Source organism: Ischnura elegans, chromosome 3, assembly GCF_921293095.1.
Source record: "Ischnura elegans chromosome 3, ioIscEleg1.1, whole genome shotgun sequence".
In the NCBI taxonomy this organism is placed as follows: Eukaryota; Metazoa; Arthropoda; class Insecta; order Odonata; family Coenagrionidae; genus Ischnura; species Ischnura elegans.
In genome coordinates, this window is record NC_060248.1 from 132,627,666 (window position 1) to 132,642,465 (window position 14,800).

General features: G+C 44.0%; 2 protein-coding genes across 2 annotated transcripts in view; both read left to right on the forward strand.

Annotated features, from left to right (window-relative positions):
* LOC124155291 (LIM/homeobox protein Lhx1-like) overlaps positions 1 to 1,435 on the forward strand; it is a 192,202-nt gene extending 190,767 nt beyond the window's left edge. The window contains exon 7 of the mRNA XM_046529009.1: positions 247 to 1,435. Within this exon, the coding sequence (XP_046384965.1) occupies positions 247 to 350 (104 nt within the window). The 3' untranslated portion in view covers positions 351 to 1,435. The remainder of the gene's footprint in view (positions 1 to 246) is intronic.
* Positions 1,436 to 4,436: 3,001 nt separating this feature from the next.
* The window catches only part of LOC124155292, a 73,933-nt gene continuing 63,569 nt past the window's right edge, over positions 4,437 to 14,800 (forward strand). The window contains exons 1-2 of the mRNA XM_046529010.1: positions 4,437 to 4,468; positions 5,297 to 5,476. Of these exons, the coding sequence (XP_046384966.1) occupies positions 4,437 to 4,468; positions 5,297 to 5,476 (212 nt within the window). The remainder of the gene's footprint in view (positions 4,469 to 5,296; positions 5,477 to 14,800) is intronic.

Consider the following 14,800-nt stretch of genomic DNA (forward strand, 5'->3'; position numbering starts at 1 on the left):
TCCTAGCTCCTATCCTATGTTTGCTCTCATCATGCGTGGGGTCCTATTTCAATTCTTACTCTTATCTAGTATGAACTAATGGCCAAGTTTGTTTTTTTTGTATTGGTTGGCAGCGATATCTTCAATTGTTGTTGTCAATGAACTTCGAGTTGCATGCGTAAATAAGTACTCTTTTAATCTTGCTCCGTGATAAAACTTTTAATGGTACTTCAGGCAATTAATAGACATTCCTCCTTGTCTTTACAGGTTCCGGGGCTGGTAGCGGCGGCGGAGGCCCTGGCGGGGGCGGTGGTCCTGGAGGGGGCGGAGTGTTCGCGGAGCAGCAGCTGAACGAGGGCCTCGTGTGGTGATGATCCCCGCCTCCTCCTTCGCGATAAACGGCACCGCCACAGCACCACCAGACACCACAGCACCTTCCTCTCCTCCCCAACCACATCCCCATTCCTTAGGGCTGGTCAGCGCGCGAACGAGAGAGACATTGTTGCATCACAATGGAGGAGTGGGTGGCCATCTCTGCGCTGTAACGCGCGTTTCCACGGAGAGCGAAGAGTCCAGTGGAGGAAAGATGTGTTGGGGGGTAGGAGGGGGTAGATGTGCAATTTCGACGAGAAAGAATGCTTTGCGAGGGCTGAGTAGATATGATTATATTGGTGCGGATTCGGTTATTCAGATTTTGGCAGAAAAGCAGACGATTCGCTAAGTGCTGCTTAAAACAAGTACGGTACTTAGGGTCACGAGAGAAAATTAGTGTAACGTGAAAAATAGATTATGTCGCATCCAAGCGGTAGCAGCTTAAAGATAGAGCTCTTACATGAGGCAAAATGATGTGCCTAGGAGTCTTATTATTCAATATTTCTACCATTCACGATGAACGGAAATCAACTTATCCCGGATGAAGTAAAGATAAACATCATATAAGTGTACCTAGCTGATTGAAAGCTTGACCATTCAATTGGGGCTCTGGATCCGAGAAAATCAAAGTGATTTTTAAAAAGCGAATTTCATCTTGAGAAGGGAATTTGATGATAAATCCATCAGGTAAACATCAAGGTAGGATGTTTACCTGATGGATGAGATACTCTACACCTGCTAAGCAGCATTGATCTTTCCCAAAACGTAAAGTTTGAGAGTTTTTAATGCGATATCGCCCTCGTCAACATCATCGATTGGGATTTTCTTGCGTCATTGGAGGCTTAATATCAGGGTAAATGTTATGAAGAGCCCTCAAGGTGGCTGCAAAATAATCTACAGCTAAGGCCGATGAGGAAACCCTCAAATTGGTATTAGGACGGAATTGAAATAAGTGAATCAAGTACGTGCATGCATAGATGTCATGAAGATCTTGATTAGTTTCTTTCATCAATTTCGATTGGAAATCTGATGGAAAATAAAATTTCAAATCGAAATAAAGTAACGTGGTCAAACGCTACCGTCTGAGTCTGTCAATCAGAGACCAATAAACGATCATCTGATCTATTGCGTTTTCCTATATCTGTCGCATGCGCATATATCGATAAAAACAGCGGTCTCGTCGATTTGTATTTACTCAGAGGCTTGTTTCCAAGGAGGCCACGCTGAGGAAGCACCAGTCGGTCCCTTGATTTTTGTCGCCACTTCGAGCGCATTTTATTTCGAGGTTTCAAGATTTATCCTCAGCGTGGCGACGAGTGAAGGGCGATCCATTTCCCCTCAATTCTCACAAAATAATACAGATTCATTCGGGAGGACTAACATCGAAAAGTTATGAATTTGATGGAGCATATCATTTAGAATATAAATTTCGATAAACAGCCGTGATTTCAGCTTTTTTCCTCCGTGAAATTTGGATCGCTCTCCCCGTCAGCGACGCGAGTGGTGACTTTTGTGAACGCATTTTCATACGCGGCGTGCGACAACGCATTGAAGAGGCCGAGTGGAGAATTCTCCAAGGCTGTGACATCCGTGTTTGGTTCACCCGTTGCAAAGAGCGCGCTGACCGCTCTCAATAAGGAATGAATACCACCCACCAACCCACCCCCACCCACCCCCACCCACCCCCAAACCTCAGCCCTCGGAACCGCGTCCGGAGAAGTAAACAATGGGACTACTACTCTCGCATTTTTTTACACTTTCCAGTGTTGATATTTTTATCCCTCTGTACATAAGTTTGGAGGCATTGATTCGTTGGATCGAGTGTGTCTGTTCGTGTGCATGTTTGACTCGTTGACTGCTGCCGCGGCCAACATCTTGTGTGCTCTCTGACCTGCTTGCCCCCGCCGAGACCTCGACCGATCCCACGGAAGGTCTCGCCCGGGGCGACCGGCCCCAAGTTTTGTGCCCGGGGATCGAACCAACCTCCCCCGCCCCCGAAGCGGTTTGAATGTGTCTGAGATTCGGTTGTGATTTCCAGAAAAAAGAAAACGGATGAAAAAAATGAATAAATACGTATATCTGTATATATGAGAATGTATATGAAGTATATAAATATATATATATATTTGAAGCACTTACCGAATTACACGGTACTCCATCCGGGGCCGTGCATTGTACGATACTGAGAACATAAAATCTATACATATATATATAAATCTATGAAGAGTGGAGATTCTTTTGAGGTTGACAGAACTGGAAGTTTCCTATTCGCCGGCATCGTTGTCGTTTTGTTTATTTTCCATGATGAGTGGTGGGGGATGTAGATTACTTTGAGTAGGAAGCGGGTGGGGCTCTCATCAACTCCCTCTACTGGTCTCAGTGCGACGGACGACCTGACGGACACTCTTATGACCGCTCTCTTTCCAAATTCCCATCGGAAGAAACAGAGAGGAGAGGGGAATTAAGGCTCGCCCACACTCAACTGGGAAAAGTGAAACCCTACCTCGCAACCCCCAGTGCAACGGACTGTCCAACGGGTGCTCTTCTGACCCCAATGCCTTTACCATCGTCACCAGAGGAAGCCATCGGCCGTGGCGGTTGGTTCGCTCTCCACCCGCGAGAGGTCTCTGCTGCTCTGTGTATTGTTTTCGTGTACCACCTTTCCAATTCGAGGAAGTGGAATTCCTTTATTTTCTGGAATTCAATTTTGTCATTCATTAATATCATTTCCCTTCCCTCAATTGCGTCTCCGCACATAGCAAGTGGTGAGACGACTTGCGAGGACGTGTTGAAAGGACACCACGGGACTCAAGTCCTCCGCTCTCTGAGATTTCTGACAATTGAAGTGTGCTTAAGTGCGTGTGTGGTCAGATTCAGTGCGATCGACGTTGTGTACATTTGCGTGCGTGAATAAGGTAGTGCGAGGTGTGTGACACATTTTGAAGTTTTATCCCTCTTCAATAGTTATGAAACTACGTATAAATAATGTATGTGATATGTACTATATGCATAGGACTCTGAGATCGACTTTTAATTTCAGCCATCCCTCTTGCGCGTGAACCCCCTCCCTCTCCCCCCCCCCCCCCCCCGAGTGATGATGTGTCACGTGTCTCCCCTCCCTCAACCCCCTTTCATCTGGGAGTGCATCGGCGGAGGGGTGTGGGGTGATTATTCTCCCCCTCGACTCCCCATACCTGCAATTTGTTGTCACTTACCTTTGTAAAGAACCAACATCCAACACTTGACTTACACATATTTAAAATATAAAACACACACACATTACTGCTTAATGTTGTGACGCGCTCTTTCATGGAGATTAAAAAAGCTCAAAAATCTACAAGTATTCTTTTATTTCTTTTGTTCTCGCTTCTAGCCACCTAACCTACCATTTTGCATCCCATCTGCCTCCGTGCACGCTTCGTCCACACTCGTGCCTGCCGAAGATACACCGTTTAGTGCGTATTTTAAATTATTATTGTTGTTTAGGAATGTAGATGCGGCATTATGGCTAACAAAGAAGAATCCCTTGTGCTCTTTCTAAATTTCAACTCTCCAGTCGCTAGAAGTTCGAGCACACTTGATTTCATATCTATCGTTAGCCGAAGAAAAAGTTACAATCTTATTAGAAAAAGTTTTGAATCATTGTATCTTATGAACTTCCTAGACCAGTCATTCGTGGTGTTTGTTGCTGCTTAAAAATGGTAATTCAAGATGATTGCCTGTTTCCCAGTGTATATTTTGTGTGATCGTTTTTTTTTTAACCTTTTGTTGAACTCGATCGGTATTATGTAAATGAAATGAATGTGCCATCGTAAAAGTTACTGAATTCAAATTTGAGAAAGTTTCGAAAAGAATCATTGCATTCCACCCGTCCCTACAACAAACCGAACGCACTGGCTTTGTCATACGTAATGTTTCAATTTAATTCCATTTGTTCATGCCCTGAAGGATTGATCCATGCATGAAAAAGGATAAAATATACCAAAAGGTACTTCATTCATCGTCAACGGGAATATTTAAAAAAGCTTCTTAGATGAGTACCTGCCAATACCGAGCTGACAACCTCTGTTGCTGTCTTTGCTGATATGAGAAGGAAGACGTCTAGCGAGGTAAGCTGGTGAGTTCTTATTCTTGGGTGTAATTTTTAATAATTTAATTTGTGCAATCTTTAAGTTCATACATCTTAAGAATACCATTTCCGTAGAGGTTACTCTGTTTTGAGCGTTGCTTTAGTAATGTCTTCATTGTCTAGTTTCTTTCCGTAACTGTCGTCCAAGCACAATTAGTATCGCGAGGGTAGTTATCCCATTAAATTATGTATTAATTAACTCCATATACATATGCAATAATCAAAACATTTCACCAATGTTATAATAATGCATGAGGGTATAATACATTTTCATTATTATGAAAATTACGGGCAAAATATATGGGTAGATTCTGAATAATCCACAAGTGCTACTGGATTCTAGTCAATTTCTATTTCGGGAAGAAAGCTAAACACAGGGCCACTATTCCCGCCTTTTTCGCTTTCATACGGAGGACGCATTTGCAACGGGGCGACGGAGAAATCAGAAATGGTCTCTTGCTGATGCGCAAGACGGAAAGAACTTGCGAAGCAAAGTGCATGTTGTCGCACCCGAGTTCTCTGGCACTCCCTCGGTCGGTTGTTGTGTCTTCCGGGAGTTCTTTCGGAGATTATGTGGTGACACAGGTGGTGTGGGAGGGATATTATCTATGCACATGGCCGAGCTCGAACTGTCCTTGTGAAAGCATTGCCCTGCCCCTTCGAGTCAAATGGCCCCTCCTCGCTCGCAGGGACGGACACCTCCGCTGATCTGGGTTTGCCACTTCGTTTCGGGGAATTTTGCGGCCGCATTCAACTAGGCCCAGGCAGACTTCCCTCCTCACTGCCAAGTAATTCACATCACTCCTGCATTGCTAGTATTGCATCACTCCTGGGGGAAGCATTCCGTCCCTTGCGCCTCGAGTCAGTCAGTCGGCGTGCGCGCGAGGTGTTTGGGTCGATCAAGTTGCGAGGGAAGGAGGCGTCGCTATGCACCGTGTCTTCGCGGACAGCTCTTGAGGAGTCGTCGCCTCATGGATCTTCATGTCGCCTTCGGCTGTAAGTAGGACACTTTCGTTTATATACGAGTAGGTACAGGGAAATAAAAATCACGTGATCTTGTGCTCAAGAAAACGCTAAAGAGATGGTTTCTACTCACTGTGGCAGTATGTAGAAATATATGATAAAACATCAATCGTGTCACGCAATGTACCGTTTTGTTTGTACGTTATACGTGTTTTTCAGTCTGAAATGTGCCCATTGATTTTTATTTCCTTCTATAATGCTTCCACGAAGTGAAGGCGCAAATCTTCCAGTGTGCACCACTGCTTACTTTCCAGTTTTAAGCATTCAAATTCATATCAGAGAAATTGTAGTTTGTGTCGCCGCGTTCAACCCACCGCACGCTCTTTGAACTTGCCTGTCATGGCCAACACCTTCGGATCCGATGTTTTTACGCTGTATAAGCCAGTTCCCTCGAAGAAAACAGAATGATTCGTATATTTAAACAGCCATCCAGCTGTCAACTCTCTTATCCAGATTACTTGGGATTGTAATACCTGTACTATCGTCTCCAAAATAGCGACTTTACACTACGCTTTTTAACCAAGTATACAAGTTTATTTCTAATCACTTATATTTTTTTCGGGACACATGAATTTCTGTACGTTACTTTCATGCTTCGAAATAGGCTGTACTTTTGGAGATATGACCACAATCCCCGTTTACGCTCACTCTGCCAACCGCCTAGCCGCCGCCAGGGGGATCCTCGCTACTCCCTTTCCGGCAAGAAATCTGGTGATCCCACCACTCAAGAGACATCTAAGGTTGCAATTGTTTACCGAACATTAATATTTACTCAGTTCGGGACGATTGCAGAAATGGTCGGAAAGTTCGGCCACGTGTCGGGCGACCAAGGCATCGGAATACGAGCAGCGAGTGATCCAAAACTCTTCTTCATCCTAGCGTTTCTCTCGCACTATTGCACGGTCCGCTGTTCTGCTAACTCTTCTCCACTTGGCTTGATCCAGGACGTCTTCTGACATGGCGTTGACAGTCTTCATGTCTGCTTAATTATGCCTTGTGATCCAAGCTTCTCCCGGCGGAAAAGTATCGCTTTATCAGAGAACTCTGTAGTTGAATAAAATCTTTTGGGCTATGCCGCCGTGTCAATTCTTGGGTGGCCCCAACTTTTCCCGACCGATGCTGGTGGCTTTCTGAAGGGATTCTTAATCAGAACAGAATCACTTGAGAAAGCGACCAGCATCGGTCGGGAAACGTTGGGGCCACCCAAAAATTGACGCGGCGACATAGCCCAAAAGACCTAATGAAATAGCTGCATGGTCCCAAATTATTTCGAAGTATAATATGATATCTGTTCATTTTGTCTCCGTTAGCTTAATTTTCAAATTAATTTCTTGTGATTTTGCATCATCAATATGAACTCTGAATTTTCGCAAATCGGTCAAAACTTTTGTAGTCAATTACGTATCCGAGCGGTCCACTTTTCTTGTAAATCCGCGTTACAGTGTAAAATATCTTCCAACAGTTTCATCTCCTCTACTGAAGACCTCGTCAGAGTAATGATAATTGTTATCGCGCTGGTGGAAGTAGGAGAGGGTTGCTCTCTGGAATGCTAACTGCTTTTCGGAAATGGCAGGAAAAGGACATTTTTGGACGGAGAATTTCATGCACTTGCAGCAACGATGGGTATGATTTCGTCCATAGTTTTATTTCGAATCACGCATAGTTTTGTCGTGACACATCCTCTTCTGTGCGTCACTTTCATGCTTCGAAATATGCTGTTACTTTTGGAGATGTTATCACAATCCCCGTTAACGCTCACTCAGCCAACCGTCCCCCCATCTTTGCAGGGGTCCTCGCAACCCCCTTTTCCTCACGCAGAATTGATTTAGCGTCCTCTCATCCACCGATAATTTCTGGCGTTCGCATCTGTGCCGCGAGATAGATATGGATGACTAAATATCCTCCTTCCTTTATGATCGAATGAAGCTAAGGTTTCGGATCGGAGGTTTGGATATTGCCTCCTCCCCTTGGTCATCGCATCGAAATCATCCCGGTGCGTGCGAGGGCGAACTCTCATTGCCGTCACAACATTTGTGCACTTGTGATTGCCCCGGGCGACCCTCTCCAACGATGTTTCCCTCCCAATCCTCTCTTTTCCACATCCCCCTCCCTCTCGGCACCCCTCATACCCCCCCTCGCCACTAGCAACAACGTGCGCAAAAGATGGATTCAAGTCTTGTGGACACTTCCGATCATAAACGAGATTACGCGAGTGAATCCAGACGAACGGTTTCCGAGTCGCTGATTGAGAAGTTATGAAAGGATATTTGGAATCAAATCTTTCCTCATGAGTCATCGTGATTTTTAGAAAACGCCATATACAAGCCTATTGCAAGCGCTTTTTTTAAATTTAAAATTTTTTGCGTTGTTTTCAATGCCATCGATTCTCCAAAATAACGCTATAGCAAGTTACACCTGAATTTTATGAATATGCAGGGAGATAGAAATATTCCATGCTATGGAGCTCCTATTGAATAAACAAATTCAATATCTTATGCATTTGTTTTTATGAAGCTACAAATATGTTTCATGGGTTTGTTAGGCTCAAGTTTCAACTAGATTCGGAATAATAATAATAAATAATAAATATTTATTTGTCCAATGACCTGTAGATTGACAACAAAATACATATATAGGACACGTAAAGTTACATACAATCAAGCAATAGTTCAGTATTATATACATACCGTAGCATTGTTAGAATAAGGTGGTTTCCTATTATTTTTTTATTGCTTTAATCGAAAGATTAATACTCCTGGAGTACGTATTTCACGCTTTTAGATTTTTAAATGACAACATCTATTTTTCGCGATTAAATGAAAAGTGAAAATTTTCAAGCGCGCGAAAACACGACGCTTAAGTATGAATGCCGGGAAATATCTCCGTACGTCGTATTTCTGGTTCCCCCTCCCGCCCGGTGAGGTGACCTTGAGGCGAGGCTTAGCGCTGATACGTCGCAGGATGCTAGCGGATAGCTGAGTACCTTGCTGGATGGTAGCGCTTGGCTTAAAAAAGGCTTATTAATACCTTATCAAACGAAGAAAACTTTCCGAACTTAGCCAGTTTTAATAGGTGATTATTAAGACATGTTTCCCTGAGCTCTGTGCCTCATGCATGCATTGGCAACCTCAGACGATGTATAACTCCTATCCTCTCGTGTAGAAACTAGGTCCCTGTGACGTCATGCGGAGTGGCATCGCATGGGCGCCAATCTGGCCCTTTTCAAATGATGATAAAAATGGACCATTGCCATTCGTCTAACCCGGTATTTCTAAAACAAAATAATTTGTATATTATGAATACACTAATGGTGGGTAACGGATCACAATCAATGCCTTTCGTTTTCTTTGATGAAGGAAACTACCCTATTGCCAAATTAAATTTTTGCATTACAGGTTTATGCACTTATTTTCAAATTATTCGACACGATAGTTCATTTTTTTACAATAATTTTTCAACTTAACTTTGAATGAATACATGAACAATTTACAATTTCCACTGGTAATTTACTACACAAACGAATGCCCATTTGCTGCGGTCCCAGTTTCATCTTTTGAGTTCTAATGGTTGATTGGTGTATTTTATTGCGACATCTAGTTGAGTGCGAATGGGAACGCGAGTTATATGAATATTTATTCATATTTGTTCTTACATAGGTCAATAGGTGGCAGCGGGGTAACGGATTAACGAGGACATTTTGTCTATAAATTCACAATGCCAAAGTAATGAAAAATTGGAAGAAATCTCCAGCACCTTCAGCCGTCAATACGGATATCTATCGAGTTATGGGACAGTCGCTGCTGACCACACGAGACTCGGTGAACGTGACATTGATACCGCGATTGCCTGATTAACGCTTCCTTTCCTCTATTATCCTCCCCTTTTCATACAATTATTAACAATACCACGAAAGCCGTCTCGAAAGGCGTGTGGCAGGGGGTGTTTTGACACAAGCCCTCAACAAATAGAATATACGCATACGAAGTTTCACCTAGCATTTATTGAAGTCCCTTATTATTCTAGGGAAAATCGAATTACTAAATATATTCATCCGTAAAAATATCTCTTTTAATTTATAGTTCCTGTCGTATCTGGAAATATAGGGATAAGCTAAGATGTTGTTCTCAGTATCTTCCTGAAAGGCATGTATTATTTATAGCTCAAGCAATCGGAGCCTATGTCGTATCCTCCCTAGCGTTGCCAGCAATTCACAGCAAGCTTGAAAAATCCTAGCTTCTTTTGGGCTATGCCGCAAATACTTCTTGTAATCGTTCCCCACAATAGGCTAGAAGTTATCGAGACTACCTTATATTTGACTTCCTCTGTCACCCTTTATGTTAACACTATCCAGAACATATACATGGGGACAGTTGAATTACAGAATACAAGAAATTTACTACCGAAAATCTGATCTAACTGAGTTTTAGTTCCCACTCTTGGCTCCACCCATAAACGTTGTTTAGATCCGATGATAAGATGAGAAGGGCCTAAGTGCCACTCAGCCAGTCCTATTGTGACTTTTCTCTGGAGGAATTACCTGTTTATAACTCAAGTACTATCATGGTATATTTTTCAGGGTATATTAAATGAATCTCTACTCCCTCTTCTCGTGTAAATACCGCCTCACTTGAAAATAACTTTGTCCACCGCGAGTCAACAGGGGCACCCTAAAATCAGAGGGCGTACTTGTGCACTAAATCGGCCTACTTCCTGGTGAGTCTGGCCGCGCGGATCGCAGCCGTATTATTCTAATGCCCTCTATTGACATTTGCTTCGCTCGCAGTCTGCAGAGGTTTTGTGTTTACGCGAACGGATGTCCGAATGCAACTACCTGCGCGCACAGAGGTCGGGTGCGTATTTTTGTTTGTGAGCGGCGACTCGAAATATATATCTGCGTGCTATCTGCTTCTTGTTTACTCGTCGTCTCCGCGTTCATTTCCGCCGAGGACCCCCATTCCCCCCCCCTCCCCCAACCCCCGGTGTTTTCTCCAACTCCCCCCCCCCCCCCCAGTTAGTCTTCCAATTCCACACAATTCGGGCGGCAGCTCCCCTCCCCCCCATTTTTCCATCTCTAGCAATTCCAGCGTAAACGGGGAGGTGGAGAAGGGGGGTGGTGTGGGGGTTGGGGGTAAATCGCTTCGGGGGCCCTCTCTTCGCCCGGACGACGACTCTCTCGGATAACCAGTTTATTTTTCGATTTCGCCCCCTCCCCCGCGACCCACTAAACCCCCACCCCCTCCCCTTCCGCCCCTCCCCCCTATCCAAAACAAACACGCTTCCACCTCCTCACGGAGAGAGGACCCCTTTTCATACACGACCCCCCCCCTTTTATACATATACATATATATATCCGCCACCCGCCGAGGGCCGGGCGCGAGCGATGCACCTTCCCGATAGGCATGGCCTCCGCCGCCGGCCGCCAGGGGGCTCCACCCGCGCGCGCACGCCGGAGAGGTAATTCCACCGAGGCTCTGTTTTATCTTCGATTCCTCCCCCCCCCTCTCTTTCTCTTTCGTGTCGCCGTGCGGTCCCAGATCATCTCGGCCCGGGGCCAACAGCCTCCGCCCCCTACCAGCAAGTGCATCATCATCCCATCCAAGAGGACTTCACAGAGCATTCCTTCCCGTTGACGTTTCATTCATGTATCTGATCTAAGTCGCGTTCTAATCGGTTTCCAAAAATGATCACAGCGCAATGACGATAGCTGAGAGATGCATTTGTTTCCAACATTTGCAGTGGAGTAATTACACTCGCGGCGAATGGCATTGTAAAGTTATGATATTTATTTATTGGCTCGCATACAGCATTGTAAGCATAGCACAGGGACACCGTAAAGCAATAAATAATAAATAAAGAAATTATGAAATTGGATAAGCATTCAAAATGCACTGTGATAACATTATAATACACTAGTAGGTAATATATGTACAAAGCTGGAGGGAACGCCTAGAGAAAATTAATGGAAAGTAATATTTTTGTATAAGAATAGTTGTTTTCCAGGAAAGTAGACATTGGTAGTGAAATGAATGAGTCTGAGAAGATAGGGATCAACATTGTGAGGCACTTAGTTTAGCAGGGTAGACATGCGGAAGACGAATGAGCGCTTGAAACGGGGATGATCTGGGGATAGGCTTCAAGGAATGCGGACGAATGGATGTAAGGGGAACTGTGAAGTAAATGAGGGAAAGCAAGTCGGGGGAGTCGATGGGAGAGTTCAATGAGCTTCAGCGAGAGACCACTTCAACTCGAATACTATTTCGGCGGAAATTTCACTCACTCTGTGATTCAACCCCAAAGTTGGTGCAGGTAGTTGAGGGTAGAGTTCACCCCGGACTAAGTCTAAGGTTCGGTAATTTCGCACATTCAGGGTAAGGGGACCCTGGGCCACCTCGAACTTGAAGAGGATTTTTATTTGCGGTGTCCAGAGCCTGTGTAAGCGGCATTAATAGCTTAGTACCCTGCGGAATTCGGATCGCTCTGCCCGTCGGCGACGCCAGTGGCGGCTTTTGTCAACCCATCTAAATGCTCGGTGGGTGACTACGCATTAATAGACCGAATGTCGGATCTTCTATTGTAATATTTGAGCCTTCGATCACATGCGTAAATATCTTCGCCCTTTTGTATACTCCATTGTTATGGCAGTTAGTCCCAACATGGCAACGCTCAACCCGAGTCATTAACGTTCATAAGTACTGTCGTTTTCAAAAGTATGCAGACACCACATAATCCCTGTTGACTCATGGGCTAGGTGGTGAAAACTTGTGAGGTTGGCACATAAAGCGACATGCATCCCTCACTCGTATGCCACCAAGAGCCGACTCGGACGGAGGTGGACGCGACCCAGCCACCGAAGCTGGAGTCAAACTGCAGGAGCATGATTGATGATGAAGAATCAGAATTAAGATTAGCGGATGTTATGTACTGAAGTAACTCACTTCCACGCTCGCGTTGGGCCGTCGGAGTGTTTTCTTTCGGGCTCCGTGGCGAGATTTTTCCTATCTTTAGATTCATATTGGGACTCACCGTTTCTCTCTTACTAACACAAAGCTCCGTGGCCGAGTAGGTATATACCGTGCGCGGTAGTTGCGGTAAAGTACCGGGAAGGTTCGAATCTGAGATTTTTCATACTTATTTCACTTAATGGAGACATCCTGAACAACAATATAATCTATGCAGATGACTCAAGAGAAAGTTAGCACTGAATTTTTTGATGTAAGTAATGACTTTATGTACGTTAACGCATTTCTGAACAGATTCATTCACGGAGAAAAAATAATCAGGGGAGGTGAGAGATTTAGTATATTCGTGTCTTTTCGGCTAATTACTGTTGAATCTCCGTTGAGTATAGTTCCCAGACACAGTAATTCAAATTCTCGCACATACACTACGCTCAAGTATTCTCCTGAGGAACCTATTCGCGGAATGGGTCAGAGTTTGGATTGGAATACTTAATCAAATAGCGGAGACAGAAATAGCGGCCACCAATGTGTAATATTCAAGGAAATCAAGGAAATGGCATCGTTCGACTTTGTTTCTTGGACCGGGGAAATTTCGCAGTGCAGTCACCTTGAGAACTCTTGTAAATATTTAATCTGAGGAGCAGATGTAAGGGAAGGTGAAGCTGATGAGATTGGCAATCAGATTGGGCGAGTTGCGGGCGGGTCAAAGCTGGCCCCTTGGCATATTGTCACGGCCAGGACAAGGGAAGGGTGTGAGGAGGAGGGCACTGCTTCCATGGAAACGCACAGCACTTTTCCCTCGTTGGTGGAATCCAAGGTCCTGGCCCACCTCTCTCAACCGCCCGCCGAAAATGAGCATGTCGCTAGCTTTTTATGCATCTTATAGTCACTCCAGAGATCTCTAAATTAAACTTATCTCAAAACGGAAGAACCAACTGAAAAACAATGAATTAGGTGCAATATCTTCTCCACGTGTGTTAGGTGGTGTTGCTGTAAACGTTAGAATTAGCTCGAGCTCCACCCATGGACGTTGCTTACATCCGATGAGAGCATGTCAAAGTCAAAGCATTCACTTATTTTGCGATGAATGACTGCATCAATATTAAATGAACGTACTTCTCGGCTAAATAGAACCATGTTACTCAATAGAATTTCGTAAGAGGAACCGGAAAAGCAACTTTTTATGCCAAGATAAGAATCTATCATTCTCCTTTCATTTTGATAATTTCCTATTTCAAACATAACATGTAAATTTAGAGTCGTAATTTTTTCATGAATCAAAATGGTAGTTAAATAATTCAACATGCGTTAAATAGCTTTCTCAACCTCGGAGTACACAGGTAGATGGATTTTTGTCTTTGGAAGAACATATTTACAGCTTTTAATGGGCCAGTGGGACAGAATAGCCAGTCTTAAAACAGTAGACGTGTTGCAAAAGCATAATTTTGTTCACGATTTCAAAATGGAGGAAATAAAGTGCAAATTCCAGATATTAAATCTTAATGCAACCATGTCTCAATGTAATAACATCTCAGTCAGGGTATATATAGTGATACATTATCACCTTAAGTAGCCTGAAGATGTCGTTTTTGACTGAAACGTCCAACCACTGGTTATATCTATGGAAAATTACTCCTAATCGTTTCAATACTGACATCTTTCACTCTTTCTCGCCAGAATATTCGACTTTTATGCTATATAAAATCTTTTTCGGGACGAGTTATCTTTGGAGCATTACAGCGTCACACGCCACATGATTCGTGCCGCGTATTTCGATGCAGCCAGCTTGAAACTTGGGCACAATGAGTGGCCTATTGAGGTGGAAATGTAAATAAAGTGACGTCAGTAGTTCGTGTCGATGTTCTACATCTACATTTTACCCCGTTGGCCGACTCAATGGGAAAGTGACGAGGAGTTCAAGGGCACCAGCCGTTGAAGAAAGAATTAAAATTATAAAAATAAAAACGAGGAGAAAATACCCGTACGAAGTTTCAGCCAGAATTCATCAAAGCCCTGATAATGGGGGAAAAACGAATCCCCATACCTATCCGCTCGGCAAAATATTTCTCTTAATTTTGTGTTTCTGTTTGACCTAGAAACATATTGAGGTTCTAATATGATGTTCCTTTTGTTGTTCTGAAAGGTATCTACTCACAATTACCCGCGCAATCGAGCACTAGCACGTTACCTGCGGGTCTCTAGCACCCTCCAGCATAATTCGTGCAAAAGCTCTCTGAATGCTCGCAGGAGTTTGTGACGAGTCTCTCAGCTTGTTCTTATATGAACCTAAAGTCTCATAGACAGTAGACGCATTGGCAAATTGTATAAATAGGCGTAT